This window comes from Gymnoscopelus microlampas (assembly GCF_963454915.1).
Source record: "Gymnoscopelus microlampas genome assembly, chromosome: 16".
Taxonomy (NCBI): domain Eukaryota; kingdom Metazoa; phylum Chordata; class Actinopteri; order Myctophiformes; family Myctophidae; genus Gymnoscopelus; species Gymnoscopelus microlampas.
Window position 1 is genome coordinate 14163445 of NC_139953.1, and position 19239 is coordinate 14182683.

The window sequence follows — 19239 nt, forward strand, 5'->3', positions numbered from 1 at the left end:
ACACCTGTGATTAGAATTAAGAGAGGGACGTTTGCCAGTTATGCTGAGAGGAAAATGATAAGGAGAAAAAAAGCTTGTGTTACCTACAACGGCTCACTGAAGAAGTGTTGAATGGTAGCTCGCTATGCGATATCACACAATATCACTGATCTAATTCCACTAAAGGGACATGACACGTATACAAGAAGATTACGGTAGACCTTTATTAATCCCATGAGAAATTCAGTTTCTGCTTCACCCAGCTGATGGCTAGCCTGGTAAACCCTCCCTCCGGAAATCTCATTTCCATTTGATTTCAGGAGTGAGTCTGGCCTGATCGCCCATTGTGGGGGTTTCTAGTGGAATTACCAACTAACCGAGCCTATCAGTGTCGTCGCTCATCGTTCTGTGATTGACAGCGACAGTTGGCCAATCAGGTGGCGAGTACGAGTGAGCCCGAATGGGACCGAGTGCAGCCGACAAAAATGGAACGATCCGCCATTGTTTCTCTGGCCAGTTACACTTTTTACTTTCAGTTTTAAAACGCTCTCAAACTTCTTTTTTGAGGCACGGAATTTACTTTTAAGATATCGTTTGGATAGAATTTAGTTGTTTAACTTCATATATGTGGTCAATTAATCATGACAGAGCCTATTTAAAAATACAAATTTAGAGAACCAGCAGGGGCGGGCAGTGCCACGCATGTATCCGAATAAGGCAACCTATTTTGGGCATGGCTGTCTCAAAAGTCCCGTTGCGTCACATTAGTCTGGAGGTCTGCTGATTGGCTGGAGGGGAACAACGATCATTGGCTGAAGGGGTTGTCAGTCAACGGTATTACTCCCGCCCAACTCCAGCCCACAGCCAATATTGCAGAATGGGTGATCAGACCAGACTCACTCCTGAAATCAAATGGAAATGAGATTTCCGGAGGGAGGGTTTACCAGGCTAGCTGATGGCTGCTCAGAGGCGCTCGAGGGGGAGCGGTTAGGTGTTTAAGCGTCTTGTTCAGGTACACTTCGACACACATTCTGGGCGGGCCCAGTCCACACCAATGATTCACAATACAATGAGTTGCAACTTGCAACAGAAATATATTAAATCACTTACAAGATTACAGCTTCCCTTTTCCATAGTCAATGTAGTAACTACAGTTGCTGGTTCTGTTTCTACCATTAAGCCCATAATTCACTCAGCATTGACTGATTTCCCAGTGAATTTGGTAGAGGAAAACAAGCTATTACTAACAGGGAACGAGTTCCCAGTGCCTATATAAAGGGCTCTTCCAATTTGCAGTTTAAACCATGCCTATTCCTGGATTTTTGTCATGGTTTCTTAACTGTACTCAAGTCTGTCGAAGTGTGGCTGTGGGAGGGCTTAATAACGTAGGTATTTGAAGATTTGTTTTAAGCCGTGCTGTGGGAAAACTCTAATAATGTCAACAACAGAAGGCTGCTCCAAATGCGAGTCTCCATCTCACGGTCACAAAATGAATGCACAAACCCGGAACTTGTCATTACAAAATTCTGGTTTAAAAAACAATAACAAAAAAAACATGCACCTGATTCAACTCAACTAAATAACTGAAGTATACAAGTCATTATGATTTTATATTATTTTCTTTCCGGACACACCGCATTAACTTTGTCATGAAGACAAACTGCCCAAAGAGCAGAATGACGATATGCTGATTCATGCTCAAGTCTAAAGACTTCAAAATTACTACTTAGAAAACCTATAAGTTAATTATGCAAATTAGTGTGCAGTAATTCAAAGTGTAACCACATACTGTATGACAGGCCTAAAATACTTTACCGAGAGTCGCTGGTGGTCAACGATGAGTGGGGGAGGAGGAGTGGCTTGTTGTGGCTCCTCGTCAGTCTTGTCAGCTGACCCCCTTGTCTGCTCTGATTGGCTCTTTCTGCATTTCCTCGCTTTGGACCCTCCTAGGTAGAAGTGGATGGAAAGAAGGACAGAAGGAAATAAAGATCAGTGGCGGCTGGTGGATCTTTCCCCAGGTAGTGCTACACCAAAAATTAAGCCAACAATAACATGTTCTATATTGCTATCACACTAGTTTATTTTGATAGGCCCTGCCCTATAGTAGTGGTTATTCATTTTGTGAAAGACAGACATAAGTTATGGCATGAGCAAAACATTATGATTAAGTAATAAGTACTACACCTTTTTGTACTTATAGGCTAATAATAAAATACTGCTGTATTATATGATTCATATCCATTCACTGCAAAAAAAAAAAAAAGTGATTTTGTTTTATAAATTAGGCTATATTAAAGCATTTTGGTATAAAGACCAGCATTCTTAATCCTGTATCATACAAACCAAACCGTGTGTAAATCAGTTGAGAACTCAGCGAGTTGTGGTGCTTTTCATGCCTCAATAAGCTCGGTTTATACTTTGACGCACGACGGTATCGCACGTCGAAAACAAACATCAAATAAAATGTATATAATAATTATTATTATTATAACTATCAAGCCTGACTATCTCCTGAACCATACTGTACCTGCCATGTTTCTGAGATGAATGCACCATCTCCATGAGCAGAGGTTTATTTGAAGCTACTCTGAGCTACTGAGAGTGCTGTATCCCAGCATTGGCATCTCTCCCATCATTCATAATTGTACTGCAGAACAAAAGATTGGACGGGAACTAAAGCCTGGCCCAGATTGTAATTAGAGAGGGAAATAAAAGAAAGCCCCGACGCCTGTTGTTTCAGCAGCCTGTACTTACTGTTTGTGCTCTCTGGTCTGTGATAGCTACTCCTTATTCTAACAGCATTTATACCTTAGGCCACCAGCTGGCCTCTGTTAATCTCCAGCGAGACCACAGACCCTTAATCAAACACAAACCCACAAGGGTTGTCCCAGAGACTCTGGAAGTGCACCCCTCTAAATCAAGAGCAAAACGGTTCAATGCAATTAGAGAGTGGGGGAAATATGGCCAGTCAGAAACAAAGAAGTCATCCAACCTAGCAAGTGTTTTACGGAAGGCGTAACAAACTTTTTTCTTTTTTTTAAGGATACATCTCAAAGGGTTTGGTTGGGTATTCTACAAAGGTACACACCAATTCTAAGCCTTAGGGAGCATCGCTACTGAAATATAGTGACTGCTAAGCCGTGGGATACCATTTCCTATTCTGTAAGCTACTGTATGTGTTGCATTATTCACGAGCGCCACTCTATTTTAAATGCAGAACCCAAATCTAAATTAAGAGTGAAGCGTGACAATCAGCAATATGACTCATCATTGTTACAAAAGGGTGGGCTCCAGTATCTGTCCTATTTATTCTTTTCTTTATGAGTAAAATTTTCGTTTTGAGATATCCCCGGTTATTGGAAACACTCACAGTGATTTTGTTAAATCAGGCTTTGATTGCATTTCTCCAGTGTGAGTGAAGACCATAGGCGATGAAAAATCACAGAGTCCCAGAGGAATCGCTCTGCAGACACTGGAGCGTCCAACCACTTTCAAAAGTTTCTCAAGTCGATGGATAGACTTGTCAAGTCAACTTACACTATGACAATATCCCACAATCGTTGTATGAGAAGTGTCAAAGAACTGGAAGTGAAAGCCCACCTGGAAGTCACAATATAGCTGGACAAAACAGCAAAGAAACCAGGTATGTTATTACACTTTCTGTTATTAAACTATATTAAATAAATGCTCTTGATGAGTCTATCATCCATGATTTTGATGGATCCAAAGCTGAACAAAATCATCATATGGGTAACCTATGAATTCGCTATAAGGTCCTATGAAAAATGCAATGGTTATATTAGAGAAGAGAGCAGCCGTTTCCTGATTTTCAATCTGCCGTCATTGGATATTCATGAATACAGTTTTCTTTCTCCATACAAATCTGTCATTGACAGAGCTGATTTGCACATGAAGACAAATATCTCATCCTGGGGGTGTTTCAGCACTGTTGTCTGGAATCTTTTGTGTTCCAAAAAGCTTCAGGGGGCATTTCAATGCTCATGTTGAACTAATGTACTGTGAATCCCAGATCCAATATTTTGTAGTAGTGTGGTACAAAGGTCGATTTATGCATAATCAAATGGATCTGCATGCAGAGTGTTGTGGTCGCCCTCGGCTTCAGAGACTCAAAGGTTATGGCCACCTCCACAAAAATGTTTTGCATTGTTTTCCATACAAAGTTTAGACATGAAAGGTTGCTAGTGGCAGTTCATTTAAAATGGTATTTGATTTGGGTGTTCAGGGGCTGCAGGGGTCAAGTAGTCGCCCACCATCGTGAAGAGTGGGACTGAGGAGACTGGGATTCAATTTTACTACGGTGCCTGCGGCTTGACTGGGGTGCTCCAAAAAATACAACTGGCTGTGTTTGTGGGTGGGCAGCCGCCAGGGGTTTGTATTCTTTGTGGTTGTCTACACCCTTTCCACGACAACTGTGGTGGTCGGAAACAACAGGGAGCATGTAGTATAAGTTCAATGTTCAATTTAAGTTGAATTCAAAAGAAAAACAACAACAACAATCGCACACAGAAGCAAAAATGTTCAGAAGTAATGTCCCGTCTACACAAATTATGCGCAGATTGCGAACCCCACAAATCTATAAATCAAAACCAATACCTTCTTTTTCTTCCTCTTCCTCTAATGTCTCTGGTCCAGTACTCCCATCACGGGGAGGGCCCTCCTGAGATGCTCCGCTCTCTTGTGTATCTGTGCGCTCCTCCTGCGGTGCCATGGCTGAGCTCTCGACCGCCCCGCGCGGGGTCTGCTCCCCAGATTCGCAGCTCTTCCTGGGGCTCTGGGAGTCCAGGCTGTCCATGGACACATCGCCATTCACACACAGCACCTCGGAGGCTAGCTGGTCCCCTGCGCCCTTAGGCTGTGGCACCTCTGCCACTGGCCCGGAGTCAGCCTGCTGGGGCCTGGCCCTCTCTTCAGACTTTGACTGAGGATGTGACTCAGTCTGCTTCTCTCTACCCTCAGCCTCCTCTTCCTTGGATATGGAACGATCGGTGTTGGGCGTGGGTTGATGAGTACTGGGCGCGGATTGGTCGGTGTTGGGGGCGGGTAGATCGGTTTTGGATGTGGGTACGTCGGTTTTGGGTGTGGGTTGATCGGAGTTGGGAGTGGGCTCTTCGGCTTTAAGCGTGGGTGGATCAGCGTGGGGCGCGGGTTCATGGGACTCGGACGTGGATTGATTGGTGTCGTTGGGTGTGGGTCGATCGATGATGGGAGGGGGCTCCTCATCCTTAGGTGTGGGTACGTCCAGCAGGTCCTTCTTGGTCTCCGCCGGGACCACGACTACCGGGGGCTCATTGGAGCTCTCCTCCTCCTCCGTGGAGGGGATGTGTGGGTGGTGGCCGTTGGGCTGAGGTCCCGGGGTGTCGCAAGAGGACTCCTCGTCCTGCGTGAGACACGAGTCGCTGGGCCCAGCAGGCTCCGCCTCCTCAGCCGGCTCCTCCTCTTCCTCCTCTGTCCCCGTCCCCTTCTTGTAGCTCTTCTTCTTCCGGATAATGCCCCGCCCCCAAGACGGCCGTCGGCGAACCTTGCGCTTTAGCTGATCTGGAATTAGGTGGAGGTAGGCAGGGGGAGAAAGGGAGGGTGGAAGAGAGAGAGAGAGAGAGAGAGAGATTAATTCACAGATATGCACAAAATATTCTAAAAACAGTGGCTGAATAATGCAGTGAGATTACACTAATTACAGGGTGTTCCGGACGATGATTTCCATTTCCAAAAGACAGCGTGTTGCTAATAATAGCATTATAACAAAGCCAATAGAATTCAAACACACTTTTCAAACATAACAATTTTCAGTCCGTGCAGTCCTCCGTTAACCATAAATTAACTGGATATACTTGACAGGGAAAACTCAACAACTAGCAATTGAGTTGAGCATAACAACCGCTTCCTCCCTCTATTGTTCGCACGTGCGCACACACGCACGCACATGCACACACCCACGCACGCATGCACACACCACACACCACACACACAGCTAACCACAGAGCTAAAATCAAATGTCTACTTCATAGTGATTACTCTGTATCCTCTGTGAATTCCTGATTGTGAATTGTGTGCTCGTGTGTCACATTCTTGAGGCAGGGAGGGCTGATGGTCTACTATGAGGACAGGTTGTGTGTAATTGGCAGGTAGAGGTGAGGCAGGACACACGGGTGGGGGGGGGGAGAGAGAGTATTGAGAAAGTACTCAAACCTTTAATTTCAAACAATTGGAAGCTTCCCCAGATGCAAGCCATAAATCACAGCTCCAAAAACGGATTTTCTCGCTGTTCTCTCTCTCTCTCTCTCTCCCAAAGGCGTGTGTGTGTGGGGGTGCTTGTGTTTAGAACCCTATAACAACGAAACCACCCCGATCACTAGAACTGCCATCTTCTATTTTCTTCTTACTGTTTCAGGGAGGAGGGAGGGGGTTGTTGTTGTGAATTGTTGATTGCATTTCACGCGGGGCCTTTTGGACATGATCAAAGGGCACAGGAAGAGGGTAATGCAGAGAAAGTGGGAGGGAGTGGCAGCAAGCAGGCAGAGCCTAGATGGCATCCAAGAACAACAACGACAGCCACGGAGGATTTTGCGATGTGGGCTGGGAGGGAGGGGGGCTGTTTGGAAGGAGAGCGGAGCCTGCTTTTGAGAAAGTGCAGTAAGTGTCACAAGAAAGCTGGCGAGAAAGCTCAACGCTGTGAAACAAGCCATTGGGGTGTGAACCAGGGCAACTAAGTGTGAGTGAGTGAGTGAGTGAGTGAGTGAGTGAGTGAGTGAGAGAGAGAGCGAGTAAGATTGGGCAAAAGAGACGGAGGCAGGCAGGCAAGGAGTGATAGAGATATAGAGCGCAACATGTCAGCTTCCTGGACAGCCGGGCGTTTGAACCTGACAATGAGTGGAATTGCTCTGACCCGTCAGTGAGCTCACTGTAACCCCACAGAGAACCTTTGGTCTGGGCTTGAAAAAGGAGCTTCAAAGCTTAACCCCAGCCATTGGTTCACATCAGGCAGCATTTGACACTGCATGATAATTTTGTATGCTGCAAGGATATAAATAGACCGTCCATCCATGGATTTCTCCTTCCCCACAAGGGTTGCAAAGGGAAGTTAAAGGTGCAAGAAGTGATTTTGTTGTTGTTGTTGAAATAAGTGTTAAATCGCTGTACATTCTGATAGTCTTCATTGCTATAGTGTTTGTTCAGTGACGGGGGTCTCGGGCCGGGATACCAATTTTTCCTATCAGGAGAGAGAACTTATACAGGATAAACGTGAGTTAGGGATGAAACAAAGAAATGAGCAGACAAAATAGGAACTGTGACACCTATCATCAAATTGAAGCTGATAAATGAGTACTCTCTCCTGATTGGATGACCCACCTGAAAAAAATATATAAATATTTTGTTTATTAAAAATCTGGAGAGATAGGGAAACCCCTGTTACTGAACACATATACAGCAATGATTATTATCAGAATATAGAGCTTAGATTTTTAACTAAACAAACCTTTGTTTAACCAAAACAATATATATCAGAATTTGGGAAATGTGCACAATTTCAATATAAAAATCTTATGGCATCGTTTAGTTAAACGTACAGGTATGCCCATTTAATTTAATTGCAATCACATTAAATAGGAATTCAGTAAAATGCATTCTCCCATCACTTGTGCAGCCCACACTACTGCTAAAGTCACTGCCTGAGCCAAAGATTCTTTCAGGAGAGTTTTGATTATATTACTTTGGTGAACATATGTTATATTTATTATACTTAAGTTAACGAGCAGATAGTAGACTAAACTTTAGGCTACAGGGGTTCCCAAACATTTCAGGTCGTGACCCACCAAAATAATCATATTTGAACTGGGGACCCCCCACCCTGACAAGCACTTGAAATTGTAGTTGAGTTGAGGCAATACATTTAGTTTGACTCGGTTCCACAGATAAATATTGTGAAAATAGCAGATCTACAAGCTCACAACAGTACCGGCACAAATTTGAAAAGTACTTTTCTCCATTAGTTAACTTGCTACCTTGCTAAGTCACCACATGGCACATTGTATGTATTTGATTTATTTCACAAATGAATTAACTTGATTCTATCCGCATATGCCATGGTAAATACAGCTTGGGAAAACATATTATTTCCTGTAATTTCACATTAATCGGTTTACATCGGTTAATTCCAATGTAAAGTTCCCACTTTGAATATTCCTGGAATTCTTCAACTCCAATCCCTACCAAATCACTACAAACAGGTTAAACGTAAGCGTGTCTATGCTCGTACGACGTACGCACACACCCCTGTAGTCTAGGCCTTGCCAAAGCGCAGCCTCCTTAGAGGGGTTTCAGATGAGTACAAGGCATCACATTAGACTCAATATAATCAATAAAATCCTGGCCATTATATTACTGCCAAGGCTCATCGAAGTGATGCAACTCTGTTGTTGTGGAATAATATGCAGAATCGATACAGCATGGCAGTCTAGTCCCCACTGGACCGGATGATTAGGCTGTGTTATGTTGTTGTTTACTGTAGATCGCTTATACTTGAGTACTCTGTGAGCTTTTGTCTCCATGCTAGTGCCAGTGCCTCGTTCCATTCATCTTCATCCGTGCCATTATTACCCACTGAGGCATGGCTAGGCAATCCCCAATGAGAAATCATAACACCAGCGAATGCAGCCTTTAAAGTGCCTCATCCGCCTCCCTCCCTGCTTGCTCATCTCATCTTACTATTCTAAAGATGTCGTGCGTCGCGGGGGGCTCGATCATGACTCCTGGTCAGCCGCGTCTGACCAGATCAAGTCAACAGAGTGAAGCAGGCAGTACCTTGACCGCCAGGCAGAGTGAAAATAGAAAGGACAAAGCAAGAGATAGTAGAATCACATAATCCTTCTCCTTTAGGAGCCTTCTCCTTAGTGCCCCTCTTAGCAAACCAACCAGATGCTTCACTTCAGCCACAACAGCCCACCACATGACCCAGAGGGAATGGACTGCAGACAGTGCTGCTGGCTAATTCTATGCAAATATACATAAACAGCCATTTATAAGTGTGTGTACACACAAGCAAGCATGTGCAATCCTAGAACAATACACATACACACATGCTAGCAGGTATACATGCCCCCCCCCCCCCCAACACACACACACACACACACACACACACACACACACACACACACACACACACACACACAACGCCAATAGGAGAATGTGTAAATTTATTTTCCTCGGTACCCTTCCTGTCAAGTAGCTGCCAAGTTTAACTGGGCATCCAGCACTGTAAAATCTCTAGACATCCTTTGTTTCTCCACTTGTCTTCTGTTGTCTTTCAGCTGTCAATGCCAAACAGACAGACAGATAAAAGACACAATCTCTCACATAATACGGTCTCTACTTGAGAATCTATCCTGGGCATTTACCCTCCAATTTGCATTTATACGGAAAGGAGACTTCGCTTTACGGAAATTGACTCTCCCGGCACATTCAGCATCCAAGCCTTAAGGGACTGCTGCATAGGTGAATTGTGGCAGCCGTGATTTGATGCATCAAGTCTATAGTTATTCAGCCTTGATAATTAAAGCCAGTCAACAACAGTGTGTCTGTATGTGCTTCCCACAGAAAATGACAGAACACCATAAGGTAAGCGCGAGTGACGCTTCCACTTCCACTCAAGAATTCAAAATCTCTCCAGAGGGCGGGCGAGGCAGGCAGCAGAGGAGGGAAGAGGAGGAGGAGGTTTGGCTTCGCCCTGTCGTCCTGCCGTCTGTCTGGCTCTAATATCCCTCCCAGGGTTTGGTACAGGGACACGGTCTAAGGGGGCTCTTTCATCTGCTACAAACTAAGCCTATAACCACTTATCTCGTTGCACCAGCGCTGAAACTAGATAGCGCCCAGGCTGGCACGAGTATCCACACCAGCTCTGAAACGGACAGGTGACAACAGAGGTGTCTCCATTGCCAGGACAAACCACAGTGACCAAAGTGACCGCCTTTGCTGACCTTTGTGCCACGCACTGGCCTGTTGTTCAGATGGGGTGCTCTTCCTCATGGACCTACTTACGGATTAGACCAGTGTCAGTCTAACCTATGTGGATTATGCGGTCGACACACGCTGACATTTTGCACCTTGATTCCATGTACAGCGCACTGACTTTTGTCTTTTTTTGTCTTTTCTGAAACCTTAACTAATGTCCATAGTATATCATGTACAGTATACATCTGCTGCCATGCTCACGCATCTTTATAGCTTATCTCAGGTACCATGTGTAAACATGTAGATAATTTGTTTGTTTTCTTTGATTGATTTCTTTTCCCCCTTGCTCGCCCCCCTTCTTCTTCTCTTTCTATTTTTTCTATGGAAATAAAAAAACGATAGAACTTGCACGAAAACGAATGTCACCCACTTTTTTACTTCTGTAAACCTGTGATGTGACAATAAAGCTGATTCTGATTCTGGCGAAGGTGGGGGCAGAGGATGCTGGCAGAATGGTGAGATTTTGGCGGGGGTGCAACTTGGGCTGATTAGAGTCTGAGCAGGGAGGCAGTGGTAGTGGACAGAAAGCAGTGAGAGGGATGGAAGAGAGAGAACAAAAGAAGAAGAAATCCTGCCAGGCACAGCCAGCTCTCTTCATTTTCTTTTTTTTTTTGCTGGCATCTGCTCAATGGTATCTGTGAGCCTGTGTACTGTATGGGTGTGTGTGCAGGCTTTCATCATACAGCGAGGATGCATAATTTTTTGGCCATCGGTTTTGTATTTGTCCTTCAAATTTAATAGAAATGTCATGTCTCACTGTCCAGGTGAATAGTCACGTCTCCATCTGCCTCTCAAATACAGCACGCAGAAGCTTGAATTTCTGTTCTGAGATGTGAGAAAAGTAATTTTAGAAATACGATTTCTTTGTGAGAGAGAATTGGGATCCGGAGAGATGACCGCTATGCAAAGAAAATTATCCAAAAAGTAGCACATCGCTCCATTTTCTACTGACCCCCTCTTTCCTCTGCAAATATTCCCATCTTCTCTCTCTCACACAAACAAACACACACACACACACACACAGGCGTGACCCACAGCGTGCAGACGGTCTTGCCAGGGTCAGGTCTCTCCTGTGCAGCTATGAAGGCTCCCCCTCAGGGACAGAGAGGTGAGACAGAGTGGCAGCAAATGACTCGTCATCCTCAGGCTCTTTAATAATGCATGGAAATTGTTGGAGCATGAACGGCCCGAACCACAGACGGAAGATATGGTGGAGGGAAGAGACGGAGGGAAGGGAAAGTGGGAGAGCAGAGCACTTTGTAATAATTAAAAAGCGCCTAATGCATGCATGATTCATGCAGCAGCACAAATGTTTAGGGCTGCTATCCAGCTCCTCCGTGACGGAAGAATATAAAGCGGTACACACACACACTGACAGCAAATGGCCCCAGGAGAGGAGTATCCAAAGTGCCATACCAGCAAGTATTAAATAAACAAATCAGCCCAACGACACTGATCAACAATTCAGCAGCGTAAAGCTCCTGTGCCCTTCAGCTCATCCTACGTCTGGTTTGTAAATGGTACTGTAGTTGTTGTTGGTTATAAAGGCTGTAAACTGCAGTCATATACTGTACAGTACAGCCACTGTCTGAGACACACACACTCGTGTGTTTCTCTCCACTAAATGTGACTGGGAACAGGTGGATTTTTGAGTGACTTCCAAATGTGTTGCTGATGCTGCTATGCCTTGGCCGGGACTCCCTTGAAAACATATGTCTTTAAATCCCAAATGTTCTCATTCTCTCTTCCTAATCTTCTTAAATTAAGGCTACACGAGACCATACCCGTCGGGGGATCATGGTCTGCTTGTTTCACAGATGTGGGGACAGGATGATATACTGTACGCAGTATTACAAACAATATACATTAAAAAATCCCCCCCCCACAAACACACACACGCGATCACCTATGTTGCAACATGATGTAATAAGAACCCCACTTAATTCTACAAACATGAGAGCACACGCCAACATGGGCGGCCACAGCCGAGTGGTCGCCTGGGAACTGCAAGGTCACCCGTTCTCCCGCCAACCGGTCTACATGTCGAAGTGTCCCTGAGCCAGACACCCCTTGCAGCTCCCCAGGCGGCCTATTAATGGCAGCCATGGCTCCTAATAGCTCATAATAGTGGCTAAATTCAGATGACAAATCCCACGTATGTGCAGTGGTGGACAAAGTACAACGTATAGATACTCGTGGCCAAATATTAGTCAACTACAAGTCAAATTTGTAATTGAGTTAAAGTACATAAGTACTTAAAAGAGAAATACCCACTTTGATGGGTATCAAAGTAAAAACTGTGGCTGCCTGCTGTTTAATGATCAGTGAAACAACCCCTGCGAGCCCCCAAAAGGAACCCCCTCTACACACACCGTTATAGCTTACAGCTTTGTCGCTACTGCTGTTTAAGTCCAAATGTAACTGTGTTTATTCTGTAGTCCAGTGGTTTTCAAACATTTTCATGTCAAGGACCGCCAAATTGAAATGTATTTGGCTGAGAATAACCCCAATTTAAACGAACGCATTGAGAGCTTATAGAACAGCTACTTTTGAATAGCCGAAGAATTAAATAGTGCTTACTTGTTTTAACTGTATCTCATTTTGCTGGGGACACCCTGGAACCACCTTAAGGACCCCTGGAGAACCAGTGTTGGACTCGATAGATAGCCAACCTTAACGAGCTAGTAGTAATTCCAATTGTGAATGGGCAGTAGCGAGCACATTAGGCTACATACAGAGTGTCGCGCTATGAGCTTGTAGATCTGCTATCTTTAAAAAATCATGATTTTTTTGGCAAATCTTTGAATAAATATATTTTTAAAGCGAACATTTGTAACTCAAATCTTTGCTTCTGGGGGGGGGGTCCCTGGAACAAAATGATTTGAGATGGGGGTCCGTGACCAAATACATTCATTTTGGGGGGTCCTTGACATGAAAAAGTTTGAGAACCACTGATATTATGGCAACATACGTTTTTCAGAAAACTGTTTGTAGATGCTGTTGAATCGGTTAGGGTTTGGGTTAGGCTCGGTCGGTTAGCAAGCCCGGTCGGTTTTACCGCCGGGCTGGCGGAGAGGAGGTAGAGCTCTCTGGTTGGCTGCTAGGAGGGGGTAGCGGGGACCCTTTCTAAAATGTAATACAGAAGTAGTGCTCGCTGCACTACTTCTCATTATTTTGTCTATAATACAGCGCATATCCATGGTATAAATATTGCTACAGCTGCATGTCTGCTCAAAATGCATACACAAACCGTGGGACGGGCTCGTCTCAAACACCAGCTGTCAGCTGTCATATTTTCTCTGACATAAAACTAAGCGTATATGCCGTATCAATACCGAAAGCACTTACTCCTGCTTTTCATGGAGGCAAAAACTGTCTGTAAAATCACTGAAGCAACCGGTGGTATTATATAGGTTTCACTTGAATTTGTTTTAATTAACATTACATACAAGATATATGATACACCAAAATAGTGTAAATACAGAAAACCTTGTACCCATGCCCTAAGCACCCTGCAGTGCAGCAGATATCTTTGTGATTTCTCAAATGATTTGAGCATCCACATGTTCATGTGTTTGCTGTTGAAAAACGAAATCAAGCCAAAGGCTACTTTTATCACCATAGTAGCAGTCTATCAGTGCGGAGTGGAGAGAGGTGCATTCAGCAACTTTTCACACCTTTCAACAGACTCATCTCCCAGCTTCACTAGTAGTAGTGTTTGGTGGGGGTCACCTTAACAGTGCCACCAGGCCTGCCCTGTACAATAGTAAACACTAGGCATGTAAAGATTTATCGTAAATCGATCACTCTGGTGACAATTGAACTGGTGACAAGTGAAATCGATTTAATCAAAAAATGATCGCAATGCAAACAGCAGAGGGCGCGTAAAAAAAAAGAAAATACAGGATCTTTGTAAAAGAATTGATTGTCATTTGCTACTGTATTGAAAAGAGGATAAGAGAAAACACAGTATCGTTTAAAAAAAAAAAAAATACTGGATTTGTGTTTTGGATTTTGAAATAAAAAATCGTATCGTGTGTTAAAAAAATTGTATCGTGAACCTAGTATATATGATATGATTCAAACCATATTGTGAGTTGAGTGAATCGTTACATGCCTAGTAAACACTGTATATACATCACCAGAACTGGGCCATTCCCACATAGCCAGCGAAAAGCAGGCAGCTTAATTAACAGTAACCATAGGTACCATTTCTATATTCATTTTTAGATAATTGTGAGATGTATCCTAAAAAAGGTTAGTCAGTTAGTTTTTTAGTTTGTGCAGTACAAACTCATGTACACACACATACATTAATCTAGATATAGTCTAGTTCGGTTAACCAGGGTGATAATGCTTTGCTCTCGCCACTCCATCAGCCATAACTCAGCCTCATCCCCCCCAAGCCTAGTTAATAAAGTCAGATCTACGTTATTGATCCTGTTCATGTACTGCTTCATTCTTATATCTCTCCTTTACGTGGAGCACATGCTGCTCCAAGGACAGACCAGAGGGACACAGTATAACGGATTTAATAACCTGGATGTTTTATAAGGGCGGGGAAAATGGGAGCTCCCTTCTTTCCAACACAGACCCAGAGTGTACTTAAAAAGAAATATGATCTAAATCAGTGGTTCCAAGCTTGTGGGCCGTGAGGATATTGCAGGTGCGGGCCCCCAAATAATTGGCAGATAACATAACAGACCTAGAGTGTACTTAAAAAGAAATATGATCTAAAAATCATTGGTTCCAAGCTTGTGGGCCGTGAGGATATTGCAGGTGGCCCCCAAATAATTGGCAGATAACATAACATAACAATAATTCAAAGAAATTAAGTTAAAAAAAAATCATGTATATTTATCTTAAAAATGTGTTCATTGTGATAGAGGAACGGAAAGTATACTACATTATAGTTCCTCTGATCCAAGCCGCAACACAATCGCCTGATTGATCTTTTAACTAAACATGCACTGAAAATGCACACGGCCCACACATCTGACCACTTAACGCTACCGTGTTAAGCGGTCAGATGGGTGGGCCGCGAACGCTTTCAAGATTTTCAAGTGGGGCCCTGATCCAGTTAAAGGTTGAGAACCACTGATCTAGATTGAATCCTGTCCTGCGTGTAGTCCATCAGATTCACACTGTGGGGATGGGGAGGGGGGGATCATGGTATCTGAAGGCAAATCAGCTTGTTCTGAACGCCTCTCTCCTATCTATTGATAAAACACATTGACCATTTACATCCTTGAAATGTGATGCCCGATCTCTTCCCGTTTCTCCAGAGACTGCCCTACAGTATTTTAAATGAAACAGGCTTGTGGGCTAGAACAACCCAGTACGGCTGAGTGGAATAAATTAGAGTTGAAATTTACTACCGAGTAAAAATTAGACTTAAGAGTGGTCACAGAATGTAACGATATCGTTAAGATCCAGTCTTCAGTCTCACAGGTGGTGGTTATCTGCTTGACATGTGGAAACCTTGTATATCCAAACCCAGTATTCAATGGATCCAAACAACAGACAGACTTAACCACTTTCAACCTTGCATCCCTATTTTGGGCATGTCATTATAGGCAAACATATTTTTTAAATAGATCAAAAATATGCCAAAATAGCTGATCGACAAGTTCACAATGCATCACACTATTTGCATTATTTTTGCGTAACACTGTCATACGATGAAGTATAAAATAGGGCATTAAGTTATGAAAAATCATAAAAAGACACAAAGTTTCTGCCTGACAGTGACGTTATATCAAATAAAACCATTGATTCATAGAAACATCTCACCATGTTACTATGTCTCTCCGTGGACAAAAATAATTAGAGGAAGATACACACATCCCTTGGCAGGTCCTGGATTAGAGAACACATGAAAAAGGACAACACCGCCCACACACTTTGCTGCTGCAACACTTTCTGTTTCTGGCCCATCTCCGAGGACAAATATAATCCGTTATTTCAGTTATTCCACGACTATTTGTTTTGGGCACTATGTAATGCTGCTTCTCAAAATCTGTGTGTTATGTTGTCTGTGACATTCATTGGCAGTGGCTAGAACACCAGGCAACCTGCCTACATTACACAAGCACACACACACTCCACTGTACTGACCTAGGAGACCCCCTGTTGCTTACTAACCTACTTACCTCCTTACTATTGCACATGTGTGGACCTGTTTAATAAAGCGGGTGTTATATATGTGTGTGTGTGTGTGTGCGCGTGCATATGCCCACGCACACGCATGTCTCTTTCGTTGGAAGTGAACAATGCTCTTCTGCCCTCCACAGAAGGCTTCCTGTCCAATTCCCCACTGTGGCTCCACATTCAGGGCGCTGGTCAGTGAACAGTACGGGCTCCTGCAGTGAAGTATATTAAAACAGGAGGAAGGGAGTCGGGAGTGAGACAATCAAAGCTTGGTGTGTGTGTGTGTGCATATCCCATTAAGTGGCCATATGGGACAGAGCTAAGTGAGAGCGTTGGAGCAGTGGAGAGCAGGGCGGACCGTCACGGCTGAGCGTGTTTGATTTCGGATTCAGGTCACTCGACATGCCGGGGTTAGACCTTTGCCAAGACTAGGAGCAGAGAGGATAAAGGTGAAGTCGTGTCATCACCATAGATATGAATGGTGATAGACCTACTTCCTAGGTCCATAATCGCAGTCACCTGCTTTTCTGAGGGACCAGATGACGCTTATTGCCTTTTATACCATTCAATCCATGGCGTGCAGAACATTAAACAAACGGATCATGGAGACTCCCCTGGATTGATTATTTCTACTTCCACGTTTGGCACGGAAGCACAGTGTTGGCGTGAATGGAACTTTCCATGCTAAGGGCACTTCAAAACGATGCTGCGAGGAGTTGGGTTCGAACCGGGGAACTTTCCGATTCCCAGGCGACCGCTCTACTGCCCTTAAAGCTGGTTGATGGCAGTCATCGAGCTGTTGAACATAGGGCTGTTGAACACTGAGCGAAACAAGCTTTTGCATTCAGCACGGTGGAAACACCTTGTTGATTCTTTTACCCTGCCAAGTCCGTCTTCCTAAGTGCTAGGCTGAGAGCGTGCTCTCGCACACATTTGCCAGCGCTCCACTTGACACACACACACACACACACACACACACACACGCAGAGTCACAAGCACAGGCAGAACCCAATGACCAGCCTTTTGTCTGCCCACTGTTTGACTACCCAGCGCACACAAAGCACAAAGCAGCACAGGCAGAACACGATGTCCAGTTGTGCCCGACGCCTTATTCTCAGCACGTTCCAGACATCGTGGTTCATTGGAATCGACTGGGGTTACTGCCTCCATCTTGTTACATTAATGAAGTATTGATCTGGCCTGCTCCTATCGCCATGGCTGAACAGGGAGGGGCTTGGCGTCAGGGGTCGGACTACTCTGGAGCTGCCATCTTGAAAACTAACCCTTTGCATGTTGGTTTTAAACCTTAAGTAACTGGAAGAAAACACAGGCTGGGATTGGGATGGATTCCTTTTTGATCGATCGGTTTCCTGGTTCAGAGGACATTGCATTCCAACAACACAAAATGGTACACTTGAATACCAATGTCAAGCACAACTTAATGTCTATTTATTTATTCTACTCCATCCTTCATTCATTAATCAACCCTCTTTCTCATTTTCCTTTTAGTCTATCTCTCTGCCTGTTTACATACCTACCTATCATTCACAACAGGTAGGAAGAATCAAAGCCTGTGGGTTAATTGCACACACATGCATGACACGCATACAAGACATACTTCACAGTAAGCATATTGGTTTCCAATTTAACAGCCAAAAAAACGTGGCAACCTTGTAGACATAAAGACTTGAACACCACTATGTGGGCATTTAAACTCCAATAGTAAACATGGCCTAATCAATAACCTAGACCTTCCATTATGTATATTTATGAAGTAGTGGTGGGCTACCACATCAAGAAAATTTACTCGACCCTTAGAGAAATTGCTAAATGAAGAACATAATTAACACATTGAGTGCCAGGGGTTTTTCAAAACAGGGTACCTCCAGTGCCTGGAATTTTAACCATTTTTGGACCTTTTTCAAGTAGTCACAAAACATTTTCAGTGATCACCGTCCTCACGGTGATCCCCTCATTACACACATAGAGGTCTCGTACAATCCGGGGAAAAAGATTAAAAACATTCGGTAAACCGTTCCATAGTTGCAGCCAGTTGAAAATAGTCGAAAATACATCGTAAAAACAAAAAGTACACAGGAGCCGAGATACAGGCTTTTGAAGTCATAACTCAACCAGGAGGTGGATTGGAGTCTAAATCTTCGTAAAATCATATCTCCTGGTGCTGTGAAGGAAAAAAAAAAAATTTTGAAAAAAAAAATATATATATTCATATTTTTCCCCAAAAACGGCCATAACCGTTTTTGGCACACCATGTTAGGATTATGAAAAACGGTCCGGACCGTTTTTGGCACTCAATGTGTTAAAAGCCTATCAATAATGGCTCCCTTTATTATCAAATATAAAAAATAAAAACAATTACAGCCAATCTGCACCGTGAAATGTATTCCAGAGCATAGATTTGGGTGGGAGGGGCTTCAGAGGTAACTGCAGTTACAACCATCAGTTCCTCAGGTGTTTGATGGCATAGTATTTCCATCTTTACTTCTTTAACTCACTTAGTATTTATAGACCTTTAGCAGAGGTATCCTCCCTGAAGCATTTGGACCTCCATCTAGAAATTATTCCACTTTGAGCTTTATAACAGCACAAAAGGTTAATGTCCTTAAACATAAACCAAGGCCAACTGCAAATTCAATTAAACCATTTCAATGAAATCTTTAAAGTTCTTCTCAAGAAACAACTAAACAACTAAAACCTCAATTTCTACAAGCGGGATGCTATTCATAATATAAGGAGTCAAGAGAAATGCCCTTTAATGTTAAGGAGATCAGGCAGAATAGTCAAGGATTCAAGTTGTACTTGAAAACTGCAAAAAACAAACTATTCATGGACACAAGCCTTTTGACTAATTTCTGTTACTGTTCTCGTATTTTAGTTTAACGTAGGTGTATTTATTTATTTAATTATTTTTTATTTTCCATCCCCCAACCGTTCTCTCCCAATGTAGTCGTTATGCCAATTCCCGATTCCACATGTATTTCAGTTCCTCTCACTGCTACAGTTTGTCCTGGGGAGAGCACCATGTGTCTCCTCTGACAGATGCAACATCAAGGTTGCTTCTTT

The 19239-nt window shown here is 43.6% G+C and overlaps 1 protein-coding gene across 1 annotated transcript in view; it reads right to left on the minus strand.

Moving 5' to 3' along the window:
* Positions 1-19239, minus strand: part of atad2b (ATPase family AAA domain containing 2B) — a 117391-nt gene that overhangs the window by 25540 nt on the left and 72612 nt on the right. The window contains exons 25-26 of the mRNA XM_084083035.1: positions 4594-5535; positions 1795-1925 (exon numbers count right to left, since the gene is read on the minus strand). Coding sequence (XP_083939161.1) covers positions 1795-1925; positions 4594-5535 — 1073 coding nt within the window. The remainder of the gene's footprint in view (positions 1-1794; positions 1926-4593; positions 5536-19239) is intronic.